This window comes from Astatotilapia calliptera, chromosome 19 (genome assembly GCF_964374335.1).
Source record: "Astatotilapia calliptera chromosome 19, fAstCal68.1, whole genome shotgun sequence".
Lineage (NCBI taxonomy): Eukaryota > Metazoa > Chordata > Actinopteri > Cichliformes > Cichlidae > Astatotilapia > Astatotilapia calliptera.
The window spans coordinates 28,194,976-28,219,565 of record NC_137440.1 but is presented as its reverse complement, the minus strand read 5'-3'; the positions used below and the strand labels follow the sequence as shown (position 1 = coordinate 28,219,565).

At 40.8% G+C, this 24,590-nt stretch overlaps 1 protein-coding gene across 1 annotated transcript in view; it reads left to right on the top strand.

Annotated features, from left to right (window-relative positions):
- The window catches only part of mboat2a (membrane bound O-acyltransferase domain containing 2a), a 42,822-nt gene that overhangs the window by 17,528 nt on the left and 704 nt on the right, over nt 1-24,590 (top strand). Inside the window, exons 2-12 of the mRNA XM_026151727.2 lie at nt 3,604-3,749; nt 8,816-8,893; nt 13,597-13,692; nt 15,994-16,049; nt 18,799-18,853; nt 20,102-20,288; nt 20,863-21,055; nt 21,642-21,745; nt 21,843-21,907; nt 22,180-22,312; nt 23,104-23,255. Coding sequence (XP_026007512.1) covers nt 3,604-3,749; nt 8,816-8,893; nt 13,597-13,692; nt 15,994-16,049; nt 18,799-18,853; nt 20,102-20,288; nt 20,863-21,055; nt 21,642-21,745; nt 21,843-21,907; nt 22,180-22,312; nt 23,104-23,255 — 1,265 coding nt within the window. The remainder of the gene's footprint in view (nt 1-3,603; nt 3,750-8,815; nt 8,894-13,596; nt 13,693-15,993; nt 16,050-18,798; nt 18,854-20,101; nt 20,289-20,862; nt 21,056-21,641; nt 21,746-21,842; nt 21,908-22,179; nt 22,313-23,103; nt 23,256-24,590) is intronic.

Sequence of the window (24,590 nt, the reverse complement as noted above, 5' to 3'; positions counted from 1 at the left end):
GAAGCAATCTGCAAATGAACTGCGGCTTAATTTTGCCAAATTTGTTGCGCTAGAGTGCTACTTGGTTATTACTACAAGTCAGGGGATGATTTAGGTTGAAACTGGGCCTTTTCCCTGTTAACCATAGCTGAAAGATGGAAATGACAGACACTGTCAATAAAACTTATCTTTATTGGCACACAGCTGGGTGCGGTTGTTTGTCTTTCATCCATATGAGACAGATAAATGACTCATAGTCTTCTTTTGGCAGCCGTGGAGCTAAAATGACACATTTCTTCCCAGCGGATTGCTTGGATTTGTTTGCTTTTGGGCTAAGCTGAAGGAGTATCAGCATCAGGACCTGCACACAGCCATCTGGTTTAGCTTCTCCTGCTTGATTATTTGTTAATTACACTCATCTCAGTGCCAACTGGTTTCCCCCTTTTAAACAATATCACTCGTAACAATAGAAGAACAAACCAGGGTAGCTTCTATTGTTGAGGCTCATATACATTGTGTGTGTGTGTGTGTGTGTCTGTGTGCGCATGGAGAAACAAAAGCCCTGATATTTTCAACCAACTAGATTCTGATATGAAACTCTCAGGCTAATGCTGCAGATGATTTGTGGCTACATAGCCCTGCAGACACGAGGGCTTTAGTACTTAGGGCTATATCTGTCCCCCTCCCTTTCTCTCTCATCAATCATGCAGGATCCATAGATAATGGATGGCGCTCATGGTGTTGCTTGTCTTTTACCGTTCACTGGCCAGACGGATCTGTTAACATGACCTATATACATTGGCGGGCTGTCATGTATTCAGACATGCATCGCTTAACGTGACATCAAACAAATGTGGGCTTAGTGCTTAACAGTCTGTTTCCCTTTACAATGTACTGATGTTTGAAATTTGTTTTGTATCTGTAGTTCATTTGCATCTGCCAAAGGAGGCTGAGGGCAGAGATGGACTTGGAGAGGCAATAAAGAAGTTACCGTGCAGCCTTCTGCTTTGCATTTGTGAGGGTGTATGTGGAATAGGCCTGTGCAATGTGCAATGACATGCTTCTATATTGCAGAAAACGTATGATGTTATAGAAAAACTATTATTAAAGATATCATAAGGTTAGGTTCTGAGGTTGCAGAGGTGAGGGTGTGGTGGTTCTTTCTTCTCCCCATATTCACAGTAAAGCTTCTAGCTAGCTATACTGTCATCCTCTTCTTTATTTCTATTTTAAAAATAGTTTTTAAGATAATCACTGTTTAGAAAAAAAAAAAGAAACATGGATGGAATGGAAAAAAAAAAGTGAGATGTCAATGAACACAATAATATTTAAGACATGGAAAACCATTGAGTTTAAAAACATTGAAGAACCATAGACAATATAAATGATGTTACCCACTGTTAGTGAAGTCTCTTTATGAAGCCTTGATGAGTGTTTTCGCCATCATCATCTTGGTGTTGATGGTGAATGGCTTTATGAAACTTATACAAAATGGACCTAAAGTTTTCTGCCTTGAAGTGTGTGACTGAGCCCATAAATTCATCAGTATTAACAGAGGTCAAGTCCAAGGGGTTTTAGACTGAAAGTCTTTCACAAAACACATGGTCCCTGCAGGCTACATTAAGCATCAGTCATTCTTTGTCACCTTGCCAGAGGGGATCGACTGCTGTCTTGGCCCACGACTAGCTTTGGAAGATTCAGCTATGTGAAGATAATTGGCACATTAAGTTACCAGTAACACTATGTGCAGAGCTTTTCTTATAACTTGTGTGGAACAATTCATATTCTCTGTTTATTAAATCACCTTTATCAAGATTAAAGTACTGTAAAAGACTCTGTTGTGAAGGCTGATTGCACGTACTTAAGCTGTGTTGTAAAATCTTCACTTCGCCTGGGCTTGCCTCTTTGCTGCCCTGCTGCGTGTGTCAGACAAAGAGGAAAGGCTTCAGCGTGGGACAACAAAACATGATAGGGAACAGTTAGCTTTTTATTGTTTATTTGGCTCAGATGCACTGCCTCAATAGTAATTTTAGGGAAAACCCTATGAGATGTTTGCAAGATATGTGTCAATAAAATAAATGTCCTTTCTCATAATGTGTTAGGCATGTTCATGTAGCATTTGTGTAGTGTGGTGAGAGGTTTTACAGCACACATGAAAAGATTATTTAGTTTTCTGTACCAGTATATGACACACGAGGATTTACACTGCGTAAAATGGTTCAGTGTTGCCTGCACATGTTAAAATGATCATAGATCCTTACTCACCTCTTTGTATACTGAAAGACATGTCAACACTTCCAAAACTACTTGAAATATAATGATGACAGACAGTAGGGCTGCACAATTAATCGTTAGAAAATCGCGATCTCAATTCATACTTATGTGTGATCTCATTTCCAAATGACAACGATTTTTTTTTTAAAAAAAAAAGGAAAAAAGATGGCGATTGTACCGCATTTTGATCCGGGACATAATTTGCATGAAAACAAGCACTCACTCTTCCTGCTCAGCAAATGACAAGGGCGGAGCCTTATACCACGTGATACAGAAGCCAGCTGGCAGGGAAAAAACAACGGAGAGACGAAGCTGTAAGGCCAAGAAAGTGGCAGGAGAAAATCTGTCCCTGTCAACCATCCAAACATCAATAACGGGAACCTTATACAGCGCTTCCCTATACCTGTCGAACTCCCGCAGGCACAAAGAAATTACAGAGGCTATCACTTATCACCTGACCAAAGATATGGCTCCCATCAACACTGTGCAAAACGAGGGATTTATGAAAATTATCAACACCCTAGACAAACGCTACACGGTGCCGTCCCGCAACTATTTTTCTATTGTTGCACTACCTGCTCTATACACGCAGCGTAGAGCAACGGTGGAGACGGAATTTCAAGCAGTACAACATTTTGCTTCAATGACAAAATGTGAGACATTTATTGTTTTGTTATGTTTATTTATTGTTTTCATGTTCTGTCTCAACTGTTACGAAGTTGATGTGCAGTTAAGTGCAATAAATATTTATATTGGAGAAGAAAATCGTGAGAGAATCGTGATCTCAATTCTAAGCAAAAAAAAATCGTGATTCTCATTTTATGCAAAATCGTGCAGCCCTAACAGACAGTGTGAGTCAAACAATTATTACAAGGTTAGCTTGGGCTGTTGTCACAATTGTGTCAAATAGCCTTGATATAGCAAAATCCAGATGGATCAATACCGTATAAGAATCTCTTTTCTATCTTCCACCTGTGTTTGGTGTTACTAATCAAACGGAGAGGTTTCCTTTGCCCCCTCCCACTGGATTCAGTCAATCTCACTATTGACTGGTGTAAAGCCTCTTTGCTGTGCCATTTGGAGACATTAGGAGATGAAACAAGGTCTCAAACACCCACTCTAACACCCTCCAACCCAGCTATGACCTGTCAGACTCATATTATATTATTGTTTTCATAAATAGATGGATATTTTTTGCTTTATTTTTCACTATTAGAGACAATTTAATTGCACAAGGTGGACCACACCTTTGTTTTATGCTCAGTGTCTTCTACTATAATCTTTCATATGCAAGTGATACACAGAAAAAGCATACATTTTTATCATTCATTACTGTGTCTCTGTGCGCAGGTTAACTTTGTGGCATGTCAGCTGTTTGCCCTGCTGATGGCTGTTTGGTTTCGGATCTACCTTCATCCCAGTAAGACCAGTCCCTTCATCAGACATGTGGTGGCCACTCTGTTGGGCTTCTACTTGGCTCTCTTCTGCTTTGGCTGGTGAGTCACCCCTCTGTTTATCCCGCAGCTCTGTTCTTGTCATCAGTGTGCTTTCAGACTCTGCTCCAACCTTCCTTCCTACATTATCACGTTAGTGACTTTGTTTTCCTGCAAACAGAGGGCATGTCCCAGTTTCATGTTATGGCTATGTGCTTTTTTTTAAAAAAAATTTATTTGACTTTACTTATGGTTCAATTATCAGTATATAGTATGTTATGTAATGTTATATAATACAAGAAATGTTATGTAATGAAGTGTTCATTTCTACTTAAGTTATTTTTCTACATTTCCCAGAATGCTTCTTCCTAAATCAGGACGTACGTGAACAGTTCACCCTCTGCTGGTTTTGCTAAACTAGCATTCATTTTTACACGTAGGTAGTGACTTTCTATCAAAACAAGTCGTTTTGATAGAAAGTCAGCTTTTAAAAATGGTGACACAGACACCCACATTTGCTTCTTGTTTGGGTTTCGTCTGTCATAGAAATTAAGCCAAAAAAAGCTAGACTCCCAAACCATTTTGGATTTCATCCCTCTTGCAGCAGTACTTATTTTCCAGTGTCATGGTTTCCGTTGGCCTTTGTTGTCCTTGTAAATATGAATGCGTGCCAAACGTTAAGTCACAACTTGAGGTGCGCCTTGGCGTTGTTTTGGCTTTTCGTGCACCCCCCTACACACACGCACATAATTTTTTTTTTTTTTTTAACCTGGTGTGTCCAGGGCATTTTGGATCTGTGCAAGCAGGTCAGAATCTACCCTAGTGTAGAGATGCCAAATGGTGCCAAATGGCAAAGAAGGAGATTGGTTTTAAAAAGAAACCTCTCTGATGGCTTTCTTTCCAATGTCGTTTTCTGGTCTATTTGAATTTCTTAATCACCTGCAGTGTTTATTCTGTTTAAATTGAACTCTGGTTCATTTTCCTGTTGATGCATTTCATTTATGCAGGTGTGAACACAGTAATCACACCCTGGTGCTGACCAAAACAATTGCACCAAGACCCTTTGAGGAAGTGGTCTCAGTGCGTTTCAAAATGAATTTCACAGCGGTTCATTTATGGCGTGAATGTGATTTGACCTTGATCCTAACAAGCTACCAGGTGTGCGTTACAAGGTTGAACTAAAACAACTTCCCAAAGCCACGTCTGCTTTTTCCTCCAAGATGCAGCAATGCACTACAGATGTGCAAAGGTTCGTATAAGCTACCAACTAACCACAAAATGAACGTAAACGCTCCGTGTTCTCCAGTAGTCTAGAACATTTTCACGTGGTTTGTAGTGATGAATTTTGGTTCTCTTGGAGTGCACTTGGATTTTTCTTTGTGTGAAGAGAAACCAAACAAGGGAGAGATTAAAAGTTAACAAATTCATCAGCTGATTCACACTAGAGTAAACAAACTATAGGTGTGAAAAACAAAATGTCACTGCTGGTTTTTACTCTGTTGCTTTAAGAAAATTCTTACCCTACTACCTCTACTGCACACAAATGGTTTACAATGAATGATAACCCTCAAGTGTCGTGCTCATATACAATAAAATTGTTGCTAAAACTACTAAAATGCTCATCAAACACTAGTAAAATCTGTTAGCGTGCAAAGAAACCAAATAATCAGTTAAACTGAATACCACAGTGACACTCTTTGGTCTGCCTATGGCCTGATTATTGTAGTTTATTTGTGTTGATGTTACTATACCAAAAATGAAACCAGACTTCCTGCATATTTGTCGGTGGTTGTTCGGAGGTTAGGTTTGATAGTACGATTGCCTCATTCGTTATTCCGGGCTTTTTTTGGTTTTTGTTTTTTTTTTAAATTCTGTACTCATTTGTTTGTCTGCTGTTTGCCTGTCATCGTCTTTGCACTCCCTTGTCACTTCTGCCACTACCTTCACAGCCCTTCATGCCAAAGCAAAGTAATCGATTGGGTAGTAACTGCTGTCTCATTAGGAAGCTGTTGTCCTGTATTAGACCATCTACTGTACCTCTGGCACATTGCCACTGTGTGCGTGCGTGTGTGTATATATAGCAAACGCAGGAAACACTTGTTTCCTCCTAATCAGACTTCAAGCTGCACAGCAAGTGAGAAAGTGATAGCCAGATAAAGTGTTATCTGATCATCACACCGATGGGGTCTTATGTCACTTTACCAACAGACTGTTTATGACTGAGCTGACACCAATCTGCAGATGGATGATAGTCAATCATATAGTATCAGAAACACTCTCTTTATGTACAGTGACATGAAAAAGTATTTGTTTTGGTTTCTTTTGGATATTTGCCACACTTAAATGTTTCAGATCATCAAACAAATGTTAATGTTAGACAAGGATAACCAAAGCTGATGGAGTTGTCAGCCTGGTGGGAGGGTGGTTGGCATGGTAACCCAACTTTGTGAACATTCTCAAATTGATGCTATTGGTGCCACTACTAGAAATCTGTTTGATTCTCTGTGACCCTGACTTCAAAGTCAAGGTCATATGACTGCAAGGTCAGAGGTCAAGTTTTCTTAAAAGACTTGTGAATCCAAGAACTCAAGAAGAAAGTCACCTAGAAACTTCAAACTTAGACCACAGGTGCATCTACGTGGAGGGTGAGGGGTAGCACTAGTGGCCTTTAGTATTTTAAAATGATGATTTCATTTATTAAGGGAAAAACGTTATCCAAAAATAGAACCAAAATAGAAAATCATCAACATCTGTCAGTCTGGAAAGGGTTACAAAGCCATTTGTACAGCTATGGGACTCCAGCCGACCACAGTGAGAGCCACTGTACACAAATGGAGAAACCATGGAACAGTAGGGAACCTTTACAGGACTGAACAGCCTATGAAAATCACTCCAACAGTGCATCGACAATTCATCCAGGAGGTCACAGAAGAACCTGGAACAACTGTACGTCTTACTAGTCTCAGTTAAGGTTGGTGTTGATGATTCATGGTAAATGGTAAATGGCCTGCATTTGTATAGCGCTTTTCTAGTCCCTAAGGACCCCAAAGCGCTTTACACTACATTCAGTCATTCACCCATTCACACACACATTCACACACTGGCGATGGCAAGCTACATTGTAGCCACAGCTGCCCTGGGGCGCACTGACAGAGGCGAGGCTGCTGGACACTGGCGCCACCGGGCATATTTGGCATGCAGCCAGGGGGCAGCCTGGGATCGAACCACCGACCTTCTGATTAGTGGCTGACCTGCTCTGCCACCTGAGCTACAGCCACCAACCTTAAGAAACAGAATGGGATCCATGGGAGTGTTACAAGGAGAAAACCAATGCTGACCAAAAAGAACTCAAAGGCTCATCTCACATTTGCCAAAAGCACAATGGGATGGTATTCTGAGAACTGATGAGATACAAATTTAACTTTCTGGAAGGTGTGAGTCATGTCACATCCGGAGTAAAACTAACATAAAAAGAACATCGTACCAACAGTCAAACACGGTGGTTGTAGTGTGATGGTCTGGAGCTGCTTTGAAGCTTTAAGATCTGAATGACTTGCTATAATTAATAGACTTATGAACTCTGCTCTGTACCAGAAAATCCTGAAGGAGATGTGTGGACATATTATATCTGGCAGCCTAATCAGTTTAATGTAAGTTTTGAAGCTGGCAACCACAGATGTTTTCAAAATTCAGGCAAAACACAGGCTGTGGTTATCCATGTGGATGCACTGCAATTTCTAAATCACAAGGCCCCGTGGCAATAACGGTCCCAAGTGGACTTAAATTTATTTTTGTAAATGAACAGCATTTGACTTCAACCACAGGCTACTTGGAAAAGTCGTCTCAAGCAAGGCTGTGGAACTTATCATCAGATACTGGCAACAGGGGAAGTGTAGTTATAAAGGAAGTGAAACACCGACTTAGTCCGACAACACAAGAGATGTGAGCAAACTTCATTTTTTCTGGCCAAAACCAGTCGTCTATTTTAGCACAAAGGGGCCAAATAGTCACTATTTGATATTTACCTCTGTGAGCGCCCGCCAAAGAGTTTTATTGTCTGCAGTAATTAGTAGGTAATAAAAAGACTATACACCCATAGAAATGTCATTAAGAAGATACATTTTATGGAGGTAATATATAGCATTTATTGTACTTGGCTCAGTATTCCCAGTTAAGTGTTTTATGTTGCTAAGACTGAATTAGCCGCTAATCACAGGGTAAAAAGGTTGAACTTGACAAGTGGAATTGGTGATAAACATGTAATGTAGAGGAAGGAAAGGGCATTAAATGCATGAATGCATCAATAGTTTTTTTGTTTTGTTTTTTTTTTTTTTTTTTGGGTGTATGCTTTTTTTCAGGGGGCATATATGATGGCTTTCGTCATGGCTTTTATAGTACACAGACATTCTGCTGCTGCTCTGTGTTAGAGCCCTCGACTGCTGGTCTTAAAGGAGCTTCCTTCCAAATGCTCCAGGCTGACTGGTTTCTTTTAGGTTGTATTTCCTCTCTGCCAGAAACATACGCTTTTTCCTCAATGCTGCTGGACAAACATTTGGAACTGATTATTTAGTACGTTTCAGGCAAACTGGTTGGAGTCTCTTTGTATAAGAATTTTATTGCCTTTTCCCCTCTCGGACTCTTAACCCTTGTATTTTCAGTTAATTCCATTCACCCACCCCTATGATCTCTTGTTCCTCGCCAGCCCTGATAGACGTGTTGTCTTTGTTGAGTCACAGCTAACACACTGTGACATCTCTCCTCTCCTGGAGGGCTTGACGTCTGTAGGATCACACACTGCGCCCTTCAAAGATCCATCCGGTAGCTGCTGCCACTGCTGAACTGTTTGTGCCTCGCACAAAGGGAGAGAGGTGGATATATGGCAGAGTTGGTTTAATATCTTGTTAGTACGTGCTGTTACTAACATGTTAATTAAGAACATAGTGTGATGTTATGGTCACATTCCTTGCCCTGTGACTAAAGATGACACTTTACTAGTTACAAAGGTCTGTCCTCACATGGTTGCTGGTGTGACTATGCTTTGTAATGCTGTAATTTCCTCTTCCTTACAACTATACAGGTAGATAAATAAACAGTGGTATTTATTATTTGTGGTATCTGTCTCTCTACAGGTATTCCCTTCATTTCCTGGTCCAGAGTGGCCTGTCTTACAGTGTGATGGTGTTTGCTGGGCTGGAGAACATGCACAAGTAAGAAGAAAACTCACAAACCTATAAAAAAATCTGTTTGATTTAATAAACCCTGAAACCAAAACTTGAAGTTTGCTGCACTTGAATCTTGTCATTAATGTTACATTAGATATTGGACTGTTTTAAGGCTTCATGTGCTTTATCTGTTTAGGGCACATAGGCCTAAGTCACACTGATACTGATTCTGCTCCCGGGCTTCTGTGTCCATGCCTCATGAAGACAAACACACACACTCAGACGCACAGGCATATTCACATTGGCTTAGATGTTATTTTTGCTAGAATTCAAGGTTATGAGTGCAGGTGTGAACATTGGATGTTTCCCCCTGGGAAGATCGCTCTAAATAGATACTAAGGAAATATTCATCACAACAGCTGCTCTCAGAAAGAAAAGGCTCCAAACCCAGTGACAGAATGGAAATGACAACTTTGGTTAACTAGATGAGTAACACGTTTTGACATGCATCACCCTTTGCAAGAGGTTCAACTCTTATTGTCCTTTGTAGCCCAGTGTTGTGTCTTTGCAGGTTGGTACATAAGCGCAGTCCACTCCCTCTTGCGGTAACACTTATGAAACCTTCACCTGCATTATATTTTTACATAACAAATTAGTTATTATCAGTCTAATAAGCTGAGATCGAGCTGGGGGTTTGTGCCAAGTGGCTGGACACGTCAGTCTGAACTTTAGATCGCAACCTTTGTTCTTTGAACTATTTCTAACATAGCAGCTTATGTAAACTTTAAAATATCTCAACACATAAAAGTGTGCCACTGGTAAAACGTTTACCTTAATGCCCTCTTTTCTTTTTTTAAAACTTGTCTGCAGTAATCAACCTAAGGAAATAATCTTTTGTCCCCTTTAATGGAGGCTTGCAGTGAATTATTATAAAGCTAAATACACTATTTTTTTTTCCACTGTGAAACTTCAAGCTGCCATGAAAACACTGAGGGCAAATCGACATATTCTCCAGTGTTTAAAAAAAAAAAAAAAATGCCAATCCATAGTAGGGGACATAAATGACATCCTGGATTTCAGCTGCCATCTGTGACAGATGGGGAAATCTAACGAACCCATACACAACATACAGTGAGGAAGGTCAAGCATACAGGGAGCTCAGTATGACAGCTTTTTGGGTCTAAGTGTGGATCGAACCCAAGTCTGGCTGTAGTCTGACTAGAGGTGCTTTGTTTAGTTGTTGGCATCATATTTTGTACTATTCATCACGTGAGCTCCAGATCTCTTTCACTCCCAGCTCCCTGCTGTCTTTGACGGCTCACCTGTTGGATGTGGCAAATGACGGGGAATGTTCTAGATGCATTCCAACTTGCCTCGAGCGTGAACACAGCACTGCCTGCTGGTTGACGGCAAAGAGGGAGAACTGTGACATTGTTAGATATAGTGTAACTAATGAAAGAGGCTATCAGAGTAATGAAAGAGCCCACTTACAGGGATACTGGCAGTAAAAAAAGAATTGTAACAAGTCAGACTTCTACAGAAATGAGAGAAAAACTGCTGTCTTGATGCAAATGTGTTGGTACCTGATCTTTATAGTTTTCAGCTTTTGAGCCTTAAAATGAGGTAATTGTATCTAATTGGCTCTTTTACAGCATGTAGCTACTTAAAGCTGTTTAATCAATTGGGTTGTTTTTCTTTATTTTATGTGTTTTTCTTTTCTTTTTCATTTGTTTTACTGGCCTCAAGAGACATTTTCACACATGAGCTGTGGGCCTGAGCTAGATGTGAGAACGCAATTTTCTACTTCAGTTTGATTTGATATCAAATGGTCTTTGCCCTGCCAGCTCCCTAGTTTGATGTCACCTTGAACCCTTGTGAGAATCGAGTATAGTCTAGAGAATTCACAGCCAGCCAAGAGCACTTAATGTATCCTTCCACCTGCACACTCTCTAACCAGGCAGCACCTTCACCTAAACCAAACAAATGACACATAAGTCTGGAACTTATGTGTCATTTGTTTGGGGAAAACATAAAGATAAAGAGATACTGGCATGATGCATATTCTCCCTGTGCTTGTAGGTTTCTACTGGATACTCTCACTTCCTCCCACAGTCCAAAGACATGCACAGTAATTGGTAACTCTAAATAGGGCGTAGGTGGATGCAAGCTAGGTAAAGCACTTAAGTGTGGAAAAGGCGAATATAGTGTAGCATGCATTGAGTGGTCATTAAGACCAAAAAGGGTCTGAATCCAAGTCTGTTGCATCCGTCTGTTCATGAAACCACTTTGCTACCCTTTAAACATCTGTAGCTCCAGTGCTAGCCAACAGAGTTAAGGAAATTTGATCTCTTTTTAAATTGACTGTAAATCTAAGGGTGACATTTGTATGAATTACTTCCTCAAATTTGCTTGGCCTGCTTTTAGTTTTCATTTCTGTATACACCGTGCACTGTATCCATACCTGCACCTCCAGTGTGGCTTGACCTGTCTACCGCTGTCCCACAGCGGGAGACCAGCCTGCTTTAGTCTCCAGGCTCCATCTGATGCCTTGAGTGGAAATGAAACACCCCCTTCTGAGCTGTAAATTACACAAATACAAATCAGGTGATGATAAGACAGGATCCCTGTTGGGCTCAGTACAAATATAGCCGGTCCTGCATATATAGTTCACATCCTCGCTGATAAAATGTGGCTGCACACTTCTACTGCAGAGTGCTGATCCTGGCAAAATTAGGGTTTTTGATAAAGATTCTTTTTTTTTCTTTTTTTTCTTTTGTGGAGTCAAAAGAAAAATTCCCTTTTGTGTTGCACTAAATCACTAAATGTGCACTTTCTGGCATACAGTCTAGTCTTTTTGTTAAAAGTGAGTGTAATTTCTGCCAGTGCAACTGAACAATGTACCTCACTCCAACGCATCAGTAATATGTTTTAAGTGGGCTTTCTCCAGGTGCTCCTGCCGCCTCTCACGGATAATTGGTGATTTTTATCTCGGCTGTCAGTGTCAGAATAAGCGTTAGTAGTCATTCTCTTTGTGTCTGCTGTGTGATGGACTGGCGACCTCTTCACGATTTACCCCTCTTTTCCCCAGCTAGGACAGACTGCAGATGCAGATTTCAGTTTTTAATTCAATGCTGGATGACTGTTCAGGCAACAGTGACTTACCTCTTTCCCTGACAAACACTTGACGACCTCCGCTGCACCCATAATGACGAGTCATGACACCTCAGAATATATAATTAAAGATGTAGTTTGACCACCATCAAAAAATAGTTTCCAGGTTTTTCCAAGGATAGCTGCACAGGGAGACCCCGCCTTCTCTAACTTGACTCATTTTGTAAAACCCCGTATGGGGGCTCAATAAAATGTGTATATTTTCACCAGATCTGACGCATGTGCAACGATACACGGAGCAGATATAATAGGGCGTTCACACTTTCTTGGGGACAAACTAATCTACTCCTTGCAAGTTTTCAAGGGGTAAAGAGTTTTGTCATTACATAATTTCATTGCATTTGTTTCTTGCCACCGGTATTTACCAGCCAGTGTGACAGATAGCCCTCCAATATTTACTGACCAAATGCAGAGTCTTCCTACTAATCTACTGCTTAGTGGGTGTTAATTTTGGACCACGTATGAATGAAGCCTTGAGAAATATTATGTGAAAGCGTCTGACGGACAGAATATTGTCAATTTATGCAAGAGAATAATGAAACCAGCTTTGAAAAAGCTACAGGCAGCGGTGTGGGAATCTTAGCAACATTGCAAAGAGCCGTTTGGTCTCCTATATGTGCAGAATGCTGAAAGAATATTGTGTAAACTGCTTATACCCTCGGATGAGATGCCAAGTGTGGGCTGTATACAAATCTCTGAGAATAAAAAAGGACTACGCAGTGATTATCACCAGTTTACTGTGCTTTGTCTGTCTCCTCTAAGGGTTTTGTGATTAATAGGAGTGTGCAATTGTAGTGTTTGATTGCTTCTAGAGAAATGGCTCTTGAAAGCTATACAAATGTTTCATACTGGAGAAGTACGAGTGCCTTCTTTTATTTTGTTTCATACGTGCTTGGCAGCAGATATCAGGTGACGTCTTGGATACAGTAGGCTGTGAGAATCAAGAGGTCCCGTTGTGGCTTATCTCCAGCACAGCATTGTTGTAGCTGGTATGCTGTATTGCTTCTCAGAGAGGCACAATCCTCTTATTGTTGACAGCGGAGGGATGCTATCTGGCTAGCTTTGACTTGAGCTGACTCTGCAGCAGCTTTGTGTTAGACCCTTTAGCGCTGCTCTGTTTTTGGGCCTTGTCTTGAAAGGTCGTGTTGTCCTCCGTCTTCCCTCCCTGACAGAGACACATTGCTGGAGCCTTCTCTGCCCTTTTGTCCAGTTTACGACTCCCCCCCCCCCCCCCCCGCTGCATAGTTCTGCCCTGTTCCTGAGGCCACTGCGTACTGTGCTGTGTTGGGGGAAAAAAAAAATCTTTGTTCAACCACAGAGATCAAAACAAAGAGATGAAAGTTTATTTTTTTTCTCCCCAGAACTCTAAAATGAACTGTTTATGTTGCACATATCAAGGTGCTGGTCTGAAAAGCTCCTCGTTGCTATGTTGAATAGTTGAGAACAAGTCGTACCCAAGTTTCTTAGCGGTTTTTGTGTCTGACTTTTGTGACTACTACTTTATTTCTTTTTTTTAAATGTCACTTAAATGCAGATAAAATCTAATAATTTTTTTTCTCTGCTTCTTTTCTGTGTAGATACTGCTTCATTGTAACACTGGGCTATTTGATATTGTGTCAAATCACACGGGTCTACGTTTTTGACTACGGCATGTACTCTGCAGATTTCACAGGGTAAGCTAACACTAGAACTCTTTCATCCTCATTTTTCACATTTCAAAAGAATGCTTTTTGTTGTACAGCCCATCAGTTATCCATTTTCTGAAACGAGCTATTTCGAATGCTTTCCTTTTAAGACCACGCTCCCTTTAAGCCCAGTTTGATTGGCTAGCCCTTGCATATACAGTGTGTTTAAAGATCAGGTGTGTGGGGCATCTGTGAACTGTATGCCTGAGCTGACCAAATTTTAAGAATAATCCCCTCTCTGTCCTCTCTAAAGTCTGAGGGAAACTGTGTGTTTTGAGTAGACTGAAGCCTGAACGTTTGGCTCACGGGGATTACTTGTGTGCTGACCTCAACATTTGAGACTTTGCCAAATGACAGAAAATGAGGCATAATCGGTGCACTTTTAAGATATTTTGGACCTTAATTTAACATTAAAGACCTTCAGTGATTGAGCTTGAATCCCAAATGGACTACAAATGACGCTAAAAGGAGAAGTCGTCGATAAGAATCGGCCGAATATTGGATGTGACTCGAGCTAAATGGATACAAGACTGAGTCCCACTGCTCATCTGTGTCCGCACGAGGACGTCGGCAGGGACTGCAGTTCCAAGTGGCTGGTTCCCATTTCTCCAGACAGTCTGACAGTTTGAGCACACAGCCCGCACTCCCAGCAGGTTGGGGGTGGCTAGTTACTAAGCAACCTAATGCAAAGCCATACTTCCTCTGTGAGATTTCACTCCTTCAGCTACATCTGTTGTCCCTCTGTTTTCGCTCAAAATGTCAAAATCACATGTTTTCTTAAATGTCATTGTACCTCCCACCCCAGCCAAATGTGCTTCGGAAAAAGGGAATTTTATTTAAGGCCAGTATTCAGATTTTGGACTATTTTGTTTCCTTACTATGTTTCTTTCGGGCTAATAGGGGAAACGTCTAAGATAGGTGTTTATTTAATTAGAGTAGTAGTGCATATTTATTGAGTTAATCCATTTTTTGCATATTACAAAAACATCTCCACACAAAAAATAATTGCCTCAGTGTAATCAATTAGGAAAGTTTTGTTTTTTTCTTTTTCAAATATCTTGAGCCACATATCTCCACACTATATTTCAAAGATGACTAATATACAGTAAATACATTTTTTTCTTTAAGTCACTTAACACTGACCTATGAGTCATTCAGGCAGAAAAAAGACATACTCGTGTTGTGTCAACACATAACATACAACGCATTTTAAATTCTGGCTTTAGGCACTTTTTGCAGAAATACACAATTTCTTCCAATTTCTTTGCTGAATCTGCAAAAATGCTTGATGCCAAAAGATGAGACAGTTAGGCATAAAATAGTAGTTTTGCATCAATAAGGTGATTCCTAAAGAGCTATTAGCTGAAAACTTGAAATATTTTGGCATGGTGGTCAGTGTGTGCGTGGACAAGTGGAGGGCAAAACGTTGCAGGCCTAAAAAACCTATCAAGAAAGCTTGCCTAAGAGAATTTAGGTTTTATTAAAGAATAAAGGTGGTCTTATCAAATATCGACTTTCAGGCTGGTTAGTATTATACAAACTGTTTGTATTTAATATACTGCATTTCCATGAATCTCTGCAACTATTTCTCTTCTTACCAAAATATAAAGAAATGACATGTGGCTCAAGACTTTTGCACAGTACTATAGGTAAATAACGCCTCATTTACATATTTATCCGTAAAACGTGCAAGATAAAAAATAAAAATAAAAATAAAAATAATTGGCTTAAGTCTCATAGTAACATCCCATAGTTGCAACTTTTACCCAATTGGCCTTTAAAGAGCAAATAATCTCTACCCTGTGGCTTATTCTTCCGTTTGTAGCTCAACTTCATGCCACCAGCAGCTTTCATGTATAAAATTAATCCAGAATGTGCTGATGCAAGCACCAGGAGAGGAGCTGTGTTTTTCTGAGTTCAGGCTTATACATATCCCGCACTGATAGAGAATATCATTAAGTCGGGATAAGGAGGGCTGACCAGCACAGAACTGGAGAAAAAAACAACAACAGGAAGTTTAATAAAGGCTGCCGTTATCCTGGAGGAAACTAGCCATTGTGAAGATACTACCACTCAGTGTTTGCACTGTTATTGGAAGATTCCACATAAAATATCAAACAATAGTTGCTAAATGAATATGGGATAGCAGCCAGGCAGGAAAACTCAGGACAAAGGTTTAGTGCATGAGGAAATGTATGTATCCTAAAGTCAGAACACTGAGACTTAAATGTGCTGCGTTTTTGTTATTTGGTCTGTTTGGTTTTTTTTAAATGTTTACTCTGTCTTTAGGCCCATGATGGTTATCACACAGAAGATCACCAGCATGGCATTTGAAATCCATGATGGTAAGGACAAGTGTCGTTAAAGCCCGTGTGTCTCCAGTGTAGTGTGCGTGCGTGTGTGTGCATACTTTGAAAAAAAGAAGTAGCAGATGTGACAAAGTGAAAATGTCAGTTCAATTCTCTTTGGAGTGTGAAAACAGATCAGATGGCCACATTTCTGAGCCAGTTGTCAGTTCCTACAGTGGGCTACTGAACCAGAAGGAGAGCATAAACATAGTTATATAATGGAGCAATGACCAACTTTGCATTGTTTTTTTTTTCCCCCTTCTCAACCGTTAAGACTTTCTTTAATCCCAAATCTAATTAAACTAGACTTTGTGCTTTTGTGCTGTCCAAAAAGTCAAGTCAAGACAAGACATGTGATGGAACAGCCCCGTGTTACATTGTGACATACTGCAGAGCCTGTGATTATTTCTTTGTTTTTTTTTTTAAGGTAACACAACTTTTAGTGGACGTGCAAAAGTCCAATTTGTCTCCCTGTGGCTGACCTGCATTTGACTCTCCCTCCGCTCCTGGAACAAATAGAGACTTTGCTGATATAATTGAAACACCACATGTGCCAATGAGGAGTAAATAAAGATCCAGAAGTGAAATCATGTTTAAAATAGGAACACCTAACCGAGTATCAGAGAGGTACTCACAGCTGTTTAGCGCCCACTTGGTGGCTTAAGTCACCTCAGTGTACTGACTGAACACAGTCATCAGTCTAATGACAATTTGGATGATGTTTACTTGAATAGTGTGATATAAGGATTTTAACTGCTTCTCTTTGCAATTATGCCAAATGCATTGGTGTCACTGGATGATTTTGCAAAGTCTCACAGGAGTACATGTTTTCTGGAGATTTCACTGTATTTTGTAGGAAGCCAAATCATTAAGAACAAGATGTAACATGTGAGTGGCATGGACAAAATCAACAGGTTGGGCAACCAGAGTTTTGAATCATCATCACTTTTACAGAACTTCTTACTGACAACGCATTTCCCATGGCCTGCAATGCAACAATGAACTGAGCTGGTTAAGCCAAGGAGCTGTACCAGCATGTTTTTATTTTAAGTTTTTGCAAACATTTTCACAAAATTCTTTACATACGGCTTAAAAATTTGGATGTCTTTTACTCTTGGTAGCTATGCAGTAACGCTGTTAAGTCCAGTCCACTGAGATAAAATGGCCCATGAATTAAATGATTTTTGACACCCCTGGTCTAATAAGTGGCCATGAACGAAGTGCCGCATCCTGATTACCTGCCCAATATTTATTGTCTCCCTTTGTTAGAATACATGTGTCGATGGCACAGTTTACAGTCTCAGAGGTCAATATTTAATTTGAGTTTTAAATTGAGTCAGAGGGTTAAATTGTGGCCCGAGGAACAGGAAAGTTTAACCAAATATTAGCTTGCACAACAGGCATATAATCTCATAGTATAATGAATTGCATAGCCACTGGTCTTCATAACAAAGAGCAGACTGCAAAGTGGAACAGCCAGTGTTAGGCGATGAGGTTATGCACACACAACACCCTGTTTGCTCTGTTGCATCATCTTTTCTTTACACCCTTTGCTTTTGCTCTCCGTCACTCACTGTCCTCTGCTAACTCAGCTGTGATTGATATTGTATTGAATTTTTAAACAACATAATAGCTTAATGAATGTGAAATGGGGACAAGGGGTGACGGGTATCTTAAAAAACAAGCACTGAATAGAGAGATGAGAATGTAAGAATGAATATTAAAAAAAAAAAAAAGAGTGTGTTGGGTTTAGGATCAGGTAACAAAGGATCAGGTGTGTGTGAGCCATAAATTTCCATGTAACGGTCGTTAATATTGTAAAGAAATCGTTCCTGTAGCAAGTGATATTGTTGTGTCCCGCTCAGCTATATGCTGCCAGCCAGGAAGGAAAATTTACCAGCCTGCAATTGATGGAGCATAAGTTAATTTCCACTGTTAGACAGGTGGTCTCCTTACCAACATGATGGTGGTCTGAACCCATTCTATACCTATTCTGTGAGCGTACATTGAACTCATCATCACTTCCAAGAAACTGGTTTGCGATGACTTGAGCTTTGTGGCATCAGGGCATGTTACTAGCCATCAAAAGATGGGTACTGTGCTCACAGGGTCAGCAACAATACTCAGGTAGGCTGTGGCGCTTAAGCAAATCAAGACCAGGAAATGTATTTTCCAGTCTTCTATTATGGTGATCCCATGTGAATTGTCACCTCAAGTTCCTGTTCCTTTCCTGTAGATTAGATATTTGCCTTAAGAACCAGTCAATCAGGTTTTCCTAATAAAGTGGCCGATGAGCATAAATGAAGAGGGAATTGTGTTATTAAGGAAGGCCAGGGCTGCGGACAAAAACAAATAAAAAGGGGATTTACGCGCCTGCAACTTTCTGGATAAAGCCGTGAAGCGATGTCCAAAAGTTTGCAGTTTAGGGCAGCCTCATAGGATGTGAGGTTATACACCCTGGTCAGGCCCTGTGTAGCACCTACGCTAACTTGTACAATTAACGCTGCAGAATCTATGGTACAAAATGTTTTGTTGATAGTTTTAAATGGTATTAAGCTGCTGTGGCAGGAGTGTAATCCATTTCAATCCATATCCTGTTGACAGAATAAAGAGCTAAAATAGCATAGTGTATTAGAAAAATGCTTGTGACCCTTAACAAGCTTAAAATAATGCGTGTGTGTGTGTGTGTTGTGAAGCTGTTATGCACGTCACCTGTTGGCATTGAAGTGTCTCTCTACATTTGTAGGTTTGACCAAGCGAGAAGGGCAGCTGACTCCCGGTCAGAAATACTTTGCTATCAGGTATGTGACTCAGGTATGTTTTTGATGCTTCAAATGATGAGTTCACTGAATCAAGTGGAATTAAAAAGCTGCTGTGATTTTTAAATTGGCATTCAGTCTGAGAGCAATGATCCTCTTTTCTTTAATAAAGGCGTTATTGCTTTCTGCATAGGCAATCGCCACACTGCCCTCCCCTTTCAGTCTCTCTGGCGCTGTCAAGCAGTTGTTAGGCACTCTGTATCTAGGAAACAGCACATTGACTACTCTCTGGTGACTTGTACTGTGGGAATGCCTATCCCCTCCATCTATCCTGCTGTATAACTGACCCCCCCCCCCCCCCCCCCCCCTTGGGTGGCTGTAGCTCAGGTGGCAGAGCAGGTCAGCCACTAATCAGAAGGTCGGTGGTTCGATCCCAGGCTGCCTCCCGGCTGCATGCCAGATATCCTTGGGCAAGATACTAACCCCATGTTTGCCTACTGGTGGTGGTCAGAGGGCCCGGTGGCGCCTGTGTCCGGCAGCCTCGCCTCTGTCAGTGCGCCCCAGGGCAGCTGTGGCTACAATGTAGCTTGCTATCGCCAGTGTGTGAATGTGTGTGTGAATGGGTGAATGACTGAATGTAGTGTGAAGCGCTTTGGGGTCCTATGGACTAGAAAAGCGCTATACAAATGCAGGCCATTTGTCCTTCCTATTGGAGACCATAATGCAGCAAAAACAAAAGTAAAAGTAGTTGTTTAGAAACAGGTAGTTTATATTTGTCAAAAAGGTTAGAAAAGACTAGCCAATAAAAAGAACAGAATAGAAAAAAATGCACAGCAAAGAATAACACATATTTTACATGTGAATCTTACACAAACCAGCCTAGATGGTTATAAAACCGAGCAAACATAGTGATCACTAGAAGACCTACTCATTGTAGCTTTAAGGCCCTAGACATCACAATCCTTCGCTGGGCTACTCTGAGTCAGCCGCTTACTCTGAAATGGCTGCTGGGAAGGACATCCCGCATGTTCCAGCAGTCAGACTGTGCTTCACCTAGCAGATGAAATTTAAATAGGAAAAACTAGGAGAAAAAAAAGTCTCCAGGGTCAGTCGAGATTCTCCATCTTTGCTTGGACCGTTCAGTCGAATAAATCCTACTTCTTCTCAGTCGATATGGACAATACTGCTCTAAGGCATTATAACATGGGTTTAGTCACTCATATATGTTTGGTCTGGTTTCTGTAATGAATGGATGAATATTTTCTAATGTTCAATCCCTGTCTCCTCAAGTCGTATGCCCAGTTTGTTGGAATACTTGAGCTACAACTGTAACTTCATGGGGATCCTGGCAGGGCCAACCTGCTCCTACAACGACTACAAGGCCTTCATTGAAGGAACGTGCTACCAGCCGCGGCACCAGGAGAACGCCAACGGCAAGGAGAATGGAAAGTACAAGCAAACCGAACCCTCGCCCAAGGTACAAAGCACATTAGTGGACACAGTTAAGTTCCATTTAGATTGGTTAGGCAGATGAGCCTAACGGTCAATACAAAATTGCAGTTTTTACTTGACAGAAGGTACTATCTTGAATCTTGAATGCACATAACTGTGATGTAAAATTGCACATTTTGATAAAAGGCCCAAAGTGGAGCAGTCCTAAGAATAATATATTGCCATACATATACAGGGTTTTGATTTGCGTGACAGAAACTGGGACATTACTGGGAATTTGTGACGCAAATATCGAAACCTCAAGGTTTTTCATATATTCTTGATGCATAATGCATTAATAATTTAACGACAGTCCAAGATTAGCGTTTGTGTTTAAGTGTTTCATAAAAGAAAGGAACAAAGTGAAAACAGATGTTGCTAAATATAAAACATGAAAGGATTCTCAAGGACTTGATTTACCTTCAAATCAGCTTAACCGGGTTTCTGTAGAATAACATCACCTCTCGTCATGTTGCCAGCGTTCGTTTTTGAATATAATAGAGTGCACCGAGTTTAATTGGATTGCTTAATTGCTTTTATTGTCTCCCACCTTTGTCCAGAATGATGTCATCTCCAAGCTGTGTACCTGTGCTATCTCGCTGGCCGTCTATCTGTCCCTCTACAAGCTACTCCCAGTGGAGCGCTCGATAGACGACGACTTTGTAAACTCCACACCCTTCCATCTCCAGGTTGTCTACCTTTACTTGGCAATGCTGGCGCTGAGGCCAAAGTACTACTTTGTCTGGACGCTCGGTGAGTTTGACTTGGCTTTCTTATCAGTGAATAACACATTTCCTCCCATAAATGTGTTATTCAGAGATTTGAATCTGTCATTTGAATGTTTACAAATAAAATCTGTATATTCTGATTTTATGCAGATTTTAAACATTTGCATAAACACTGTATATCCTTATGCTGGAAAGGAAACAGTCTTTAAATAACATGTGTAACGTGCACAAAATGTTAGGAAGAGCTGGGACAGGAGAGGGAGGAAATACCTTATGCCTACTGGCATTCAAATTTTCAAATTTGGTGATAAGCTGGACAGTCTGATGAAATGTGTGTCTATAAGTGTTACTAAGATCATATTGCTCAACCCCACTGCCTCTTTAAGTTTTATAATTGAACTTGTCTATGTGAAATGCAACCTCAAGATATTTTTTGAGGTAACAGTGCCATCTAGTGGTGAAGATCTAGTGGTGTCGTGCTTAATTTTAGACAAACGCATCCAAGGCTCCATTTGTTTCCGTCACTAATTTACAAACTGCAGGGAGGGAAGCTCTTGTCATTCTTTACTGTAGTCGCTCTACTCTGAAGCCCATGTACCTCTGTCCCGCAGCTGATGCTATCAACAATGCTGCCGGATTCGGCTTCAACGGATACAACAAAGATGGCTCCCCACGGTGGGATCTGATATCAAATCTCAGAATTCTGGACATTGAGGTCTGGATCTTTGTTCTCATTTTATTATTTTGTATCCAGATAAAGCTACTTTTTATGTAAAGCCTGAAAGAATATTTTTTTCTGTATTCGTTTTCAGTTCGCCACCAGTTTCAAGTTGTTCCTAGACAATTGGAACATTCAAACAGCTCTTTGGCTTAAGAGGTAAGAGCATTTCTGTTATAATGCTGTAGCTTTCTTAGTCTGCAAGAGAACAAGTTGTGCATGTATATTGTCCTTGACACATAAGCAAAAATGTTTGCTTGATACCTGCATCATTTATGTGGAGACATTTTACAGAACCTATAATCTGAAGCATTTGTATTTGATGCAGTGAACTTAAATTAGACAGTTTTGCCCATTTATGAGATTTTGATTCATTGGTCTCCACTTTTTTGGACTGAGCGCTAGATGTACGCGTTATGTTTTCTTCTCAGGGTGTGCTACGAGCGCTGTCCCATTAACCCCACTGCTGCCACCTTCCTGCTGTCAGCCATGTGGCACGGGGTGTACCCTGGCTACTATCTGACCTTCCTTACTGGCATCGGCATGACCATGGCTGCACGTGCAGTGAGTACACGCAGTGCACACTGTTCAATTGATGAAAAGCTTCTGAATTTGCATATTACTTACTTTCAAAAAACTTACATTAAAATTTTGCTACAAAAATTGATTTGTTTGCCACCGCCATACTAGACTTTAAGACCTCTATAGATTTACCACAGCTACTTAACAGACCAACGAACACACAACAAAATCACTTAATGGATTGCAAGTGGATAATAATGAAGTAGTGTGCCACTTGAACCTCGTTTTGAGCGTGAGGCCATTACCACTAATCTCAGCAAAGCCAGACATCTTCATTCCAGTTATGTCAAAAGAGGAGACAGGAGGAGATTTATGCAGAGACAGTGGACTGATAGTACACTAGGAATGCATTAAATCTCTGGATAAAAGAGATAAAATGCAGAAACGGTCAATTTTGTGTGCGGGGCAGTGAGTTGTGAGTTTCTGCAGCGACTGTATCCTTCTTTATCTGAAGGAAGACAAGCAGAGCATTGACCTAGTTATGCCAACTTCTGGCCTTTGCCACACAAAGCTGTTTCAGAGATAGATTCCTCCTAAGATCTACGAGGGACAGAAAGAGACGGCGCAAAAGAAAGATGGGCAGATAATGAGTGGAAGCCGACAGTAATCCCTGCTGTCATGTGGAGATTTTTGGAACTAGGTCAGTTAGCTCAACTTTAGTCTATCGTACGGAAGAGTGGGTAGAGTATAATTCGAACTTTACAGCTTCATTTACCTAAAATGTTTAAATTGACAAGTTGAACTTGCAGTAAGAAAAATACTTTCTCTTTCAGGTAAGGCACAACATCAGGCCGTACTTCCTGGTGTCTGACTCATACAAGGGCATCTATGATGTGATCACGTGGGCATGGACTCAGGTGGCCATTAGTTATACAGTGGCGCCATTTGTGCTACTTGCAGTAGGACCCTCACTCAAGTTCTACAGGTACGTCTATGAGCTTCTTATACACTGTGGAGTAGGAGACACAATGTCAGCCTTTCTTATTTTAAAAAAATACATTCATTTTGCAAGCAATTCTGTTGTGTGAGATTACCGTGGTATTGTAGCAAACTTAAACTTTATTATTGTTGTAGTATTAAAAATGTAAATGAAATCGTTGCCCGTAGTGTTGAAATTTACATGTTTTTATTAGCCTGTCAGGCGGTAATGGTTAACGAGACAGCTTTATGATTGAAGGATGAGGAGGAAATAAAACAAGTGACCTTAACATTGACCAGTCGCTGCAAAGAAATTACGATCCAAACATCAACAACAGCTGCTAGACAGGCAGTAAAGAACAGACACTGTAGTAGTGATGTGCGAATCATGAATGAATCGTTCAATACTCGAGAATCACTTTACTGACTCGTGACTCATGATTCACAAGCCCAACTGACACACTGACTCATCCCTGTTGCTATTAGCAAACTAATTTCATTAGTAGAAATATATCTAGCTTATAATTAAAATTGTGTGGGGGGAAAAAAACAACAGCCAGTTTCTTAACAAAAACATTTCTGCTCTGAACTGGAAGAAAAAACCCTGAGTCACATCAAGACAATAGCTCCTCGGTTCACAGTAGCATCGCTCTGCTAGCATGCTAACAGCACATTTGAGTTACTCGCCCCCTCCCTCTGTGCTGAATCATAGCATGAACGAATCACTCCCTCCCTCCCTCCCTCCTTGCTCACAGCTTCGTCTTCTTCTTCTTGGTTTCTTAATGTTAAGAAACATTACTGAGCTGCAAATGTCATAAACCCATAATTTATTCACAATAGAGTACAGAATGGTAAATGGCCTGCATTTGTATAGCGCTTTACTCAGTCCCTAAGGACCCCAAAGTGCTTCACACTACATTCAGTCATTCACCCATTCACACACACATTCACACACTGGTGATTGCAAGCTACATTGTAGCCACTGACAGAGGCGAGGCTGCTGGACACTGGCGCCACTGGGCCCTCTGACCACCACCAGTAGGCAAACATGGGGTTAGTATCTTGCCCAAGGATATCTGGCATGCAGCCAGGAGGCAGCCTGGGATCGAACCACCGACCTTCTGATTAGTGGCTGACCTGCTCTGCCACCTGAGCTACAGCCACCCACACAAAACATATCAAATGTTTAAACTGAGAAAATGTACCATTTTTAAGAAAAATATTAGTTTGTTTTCAATTTGATGGCAGCAACATTTCTCAAAAAAATTGGTAGAGCCATGTCTTGTAGCAGTCTATGAATATCCTGGAACTGAGGAGAGCCGGGCTGGACTTTTGGGAGAAG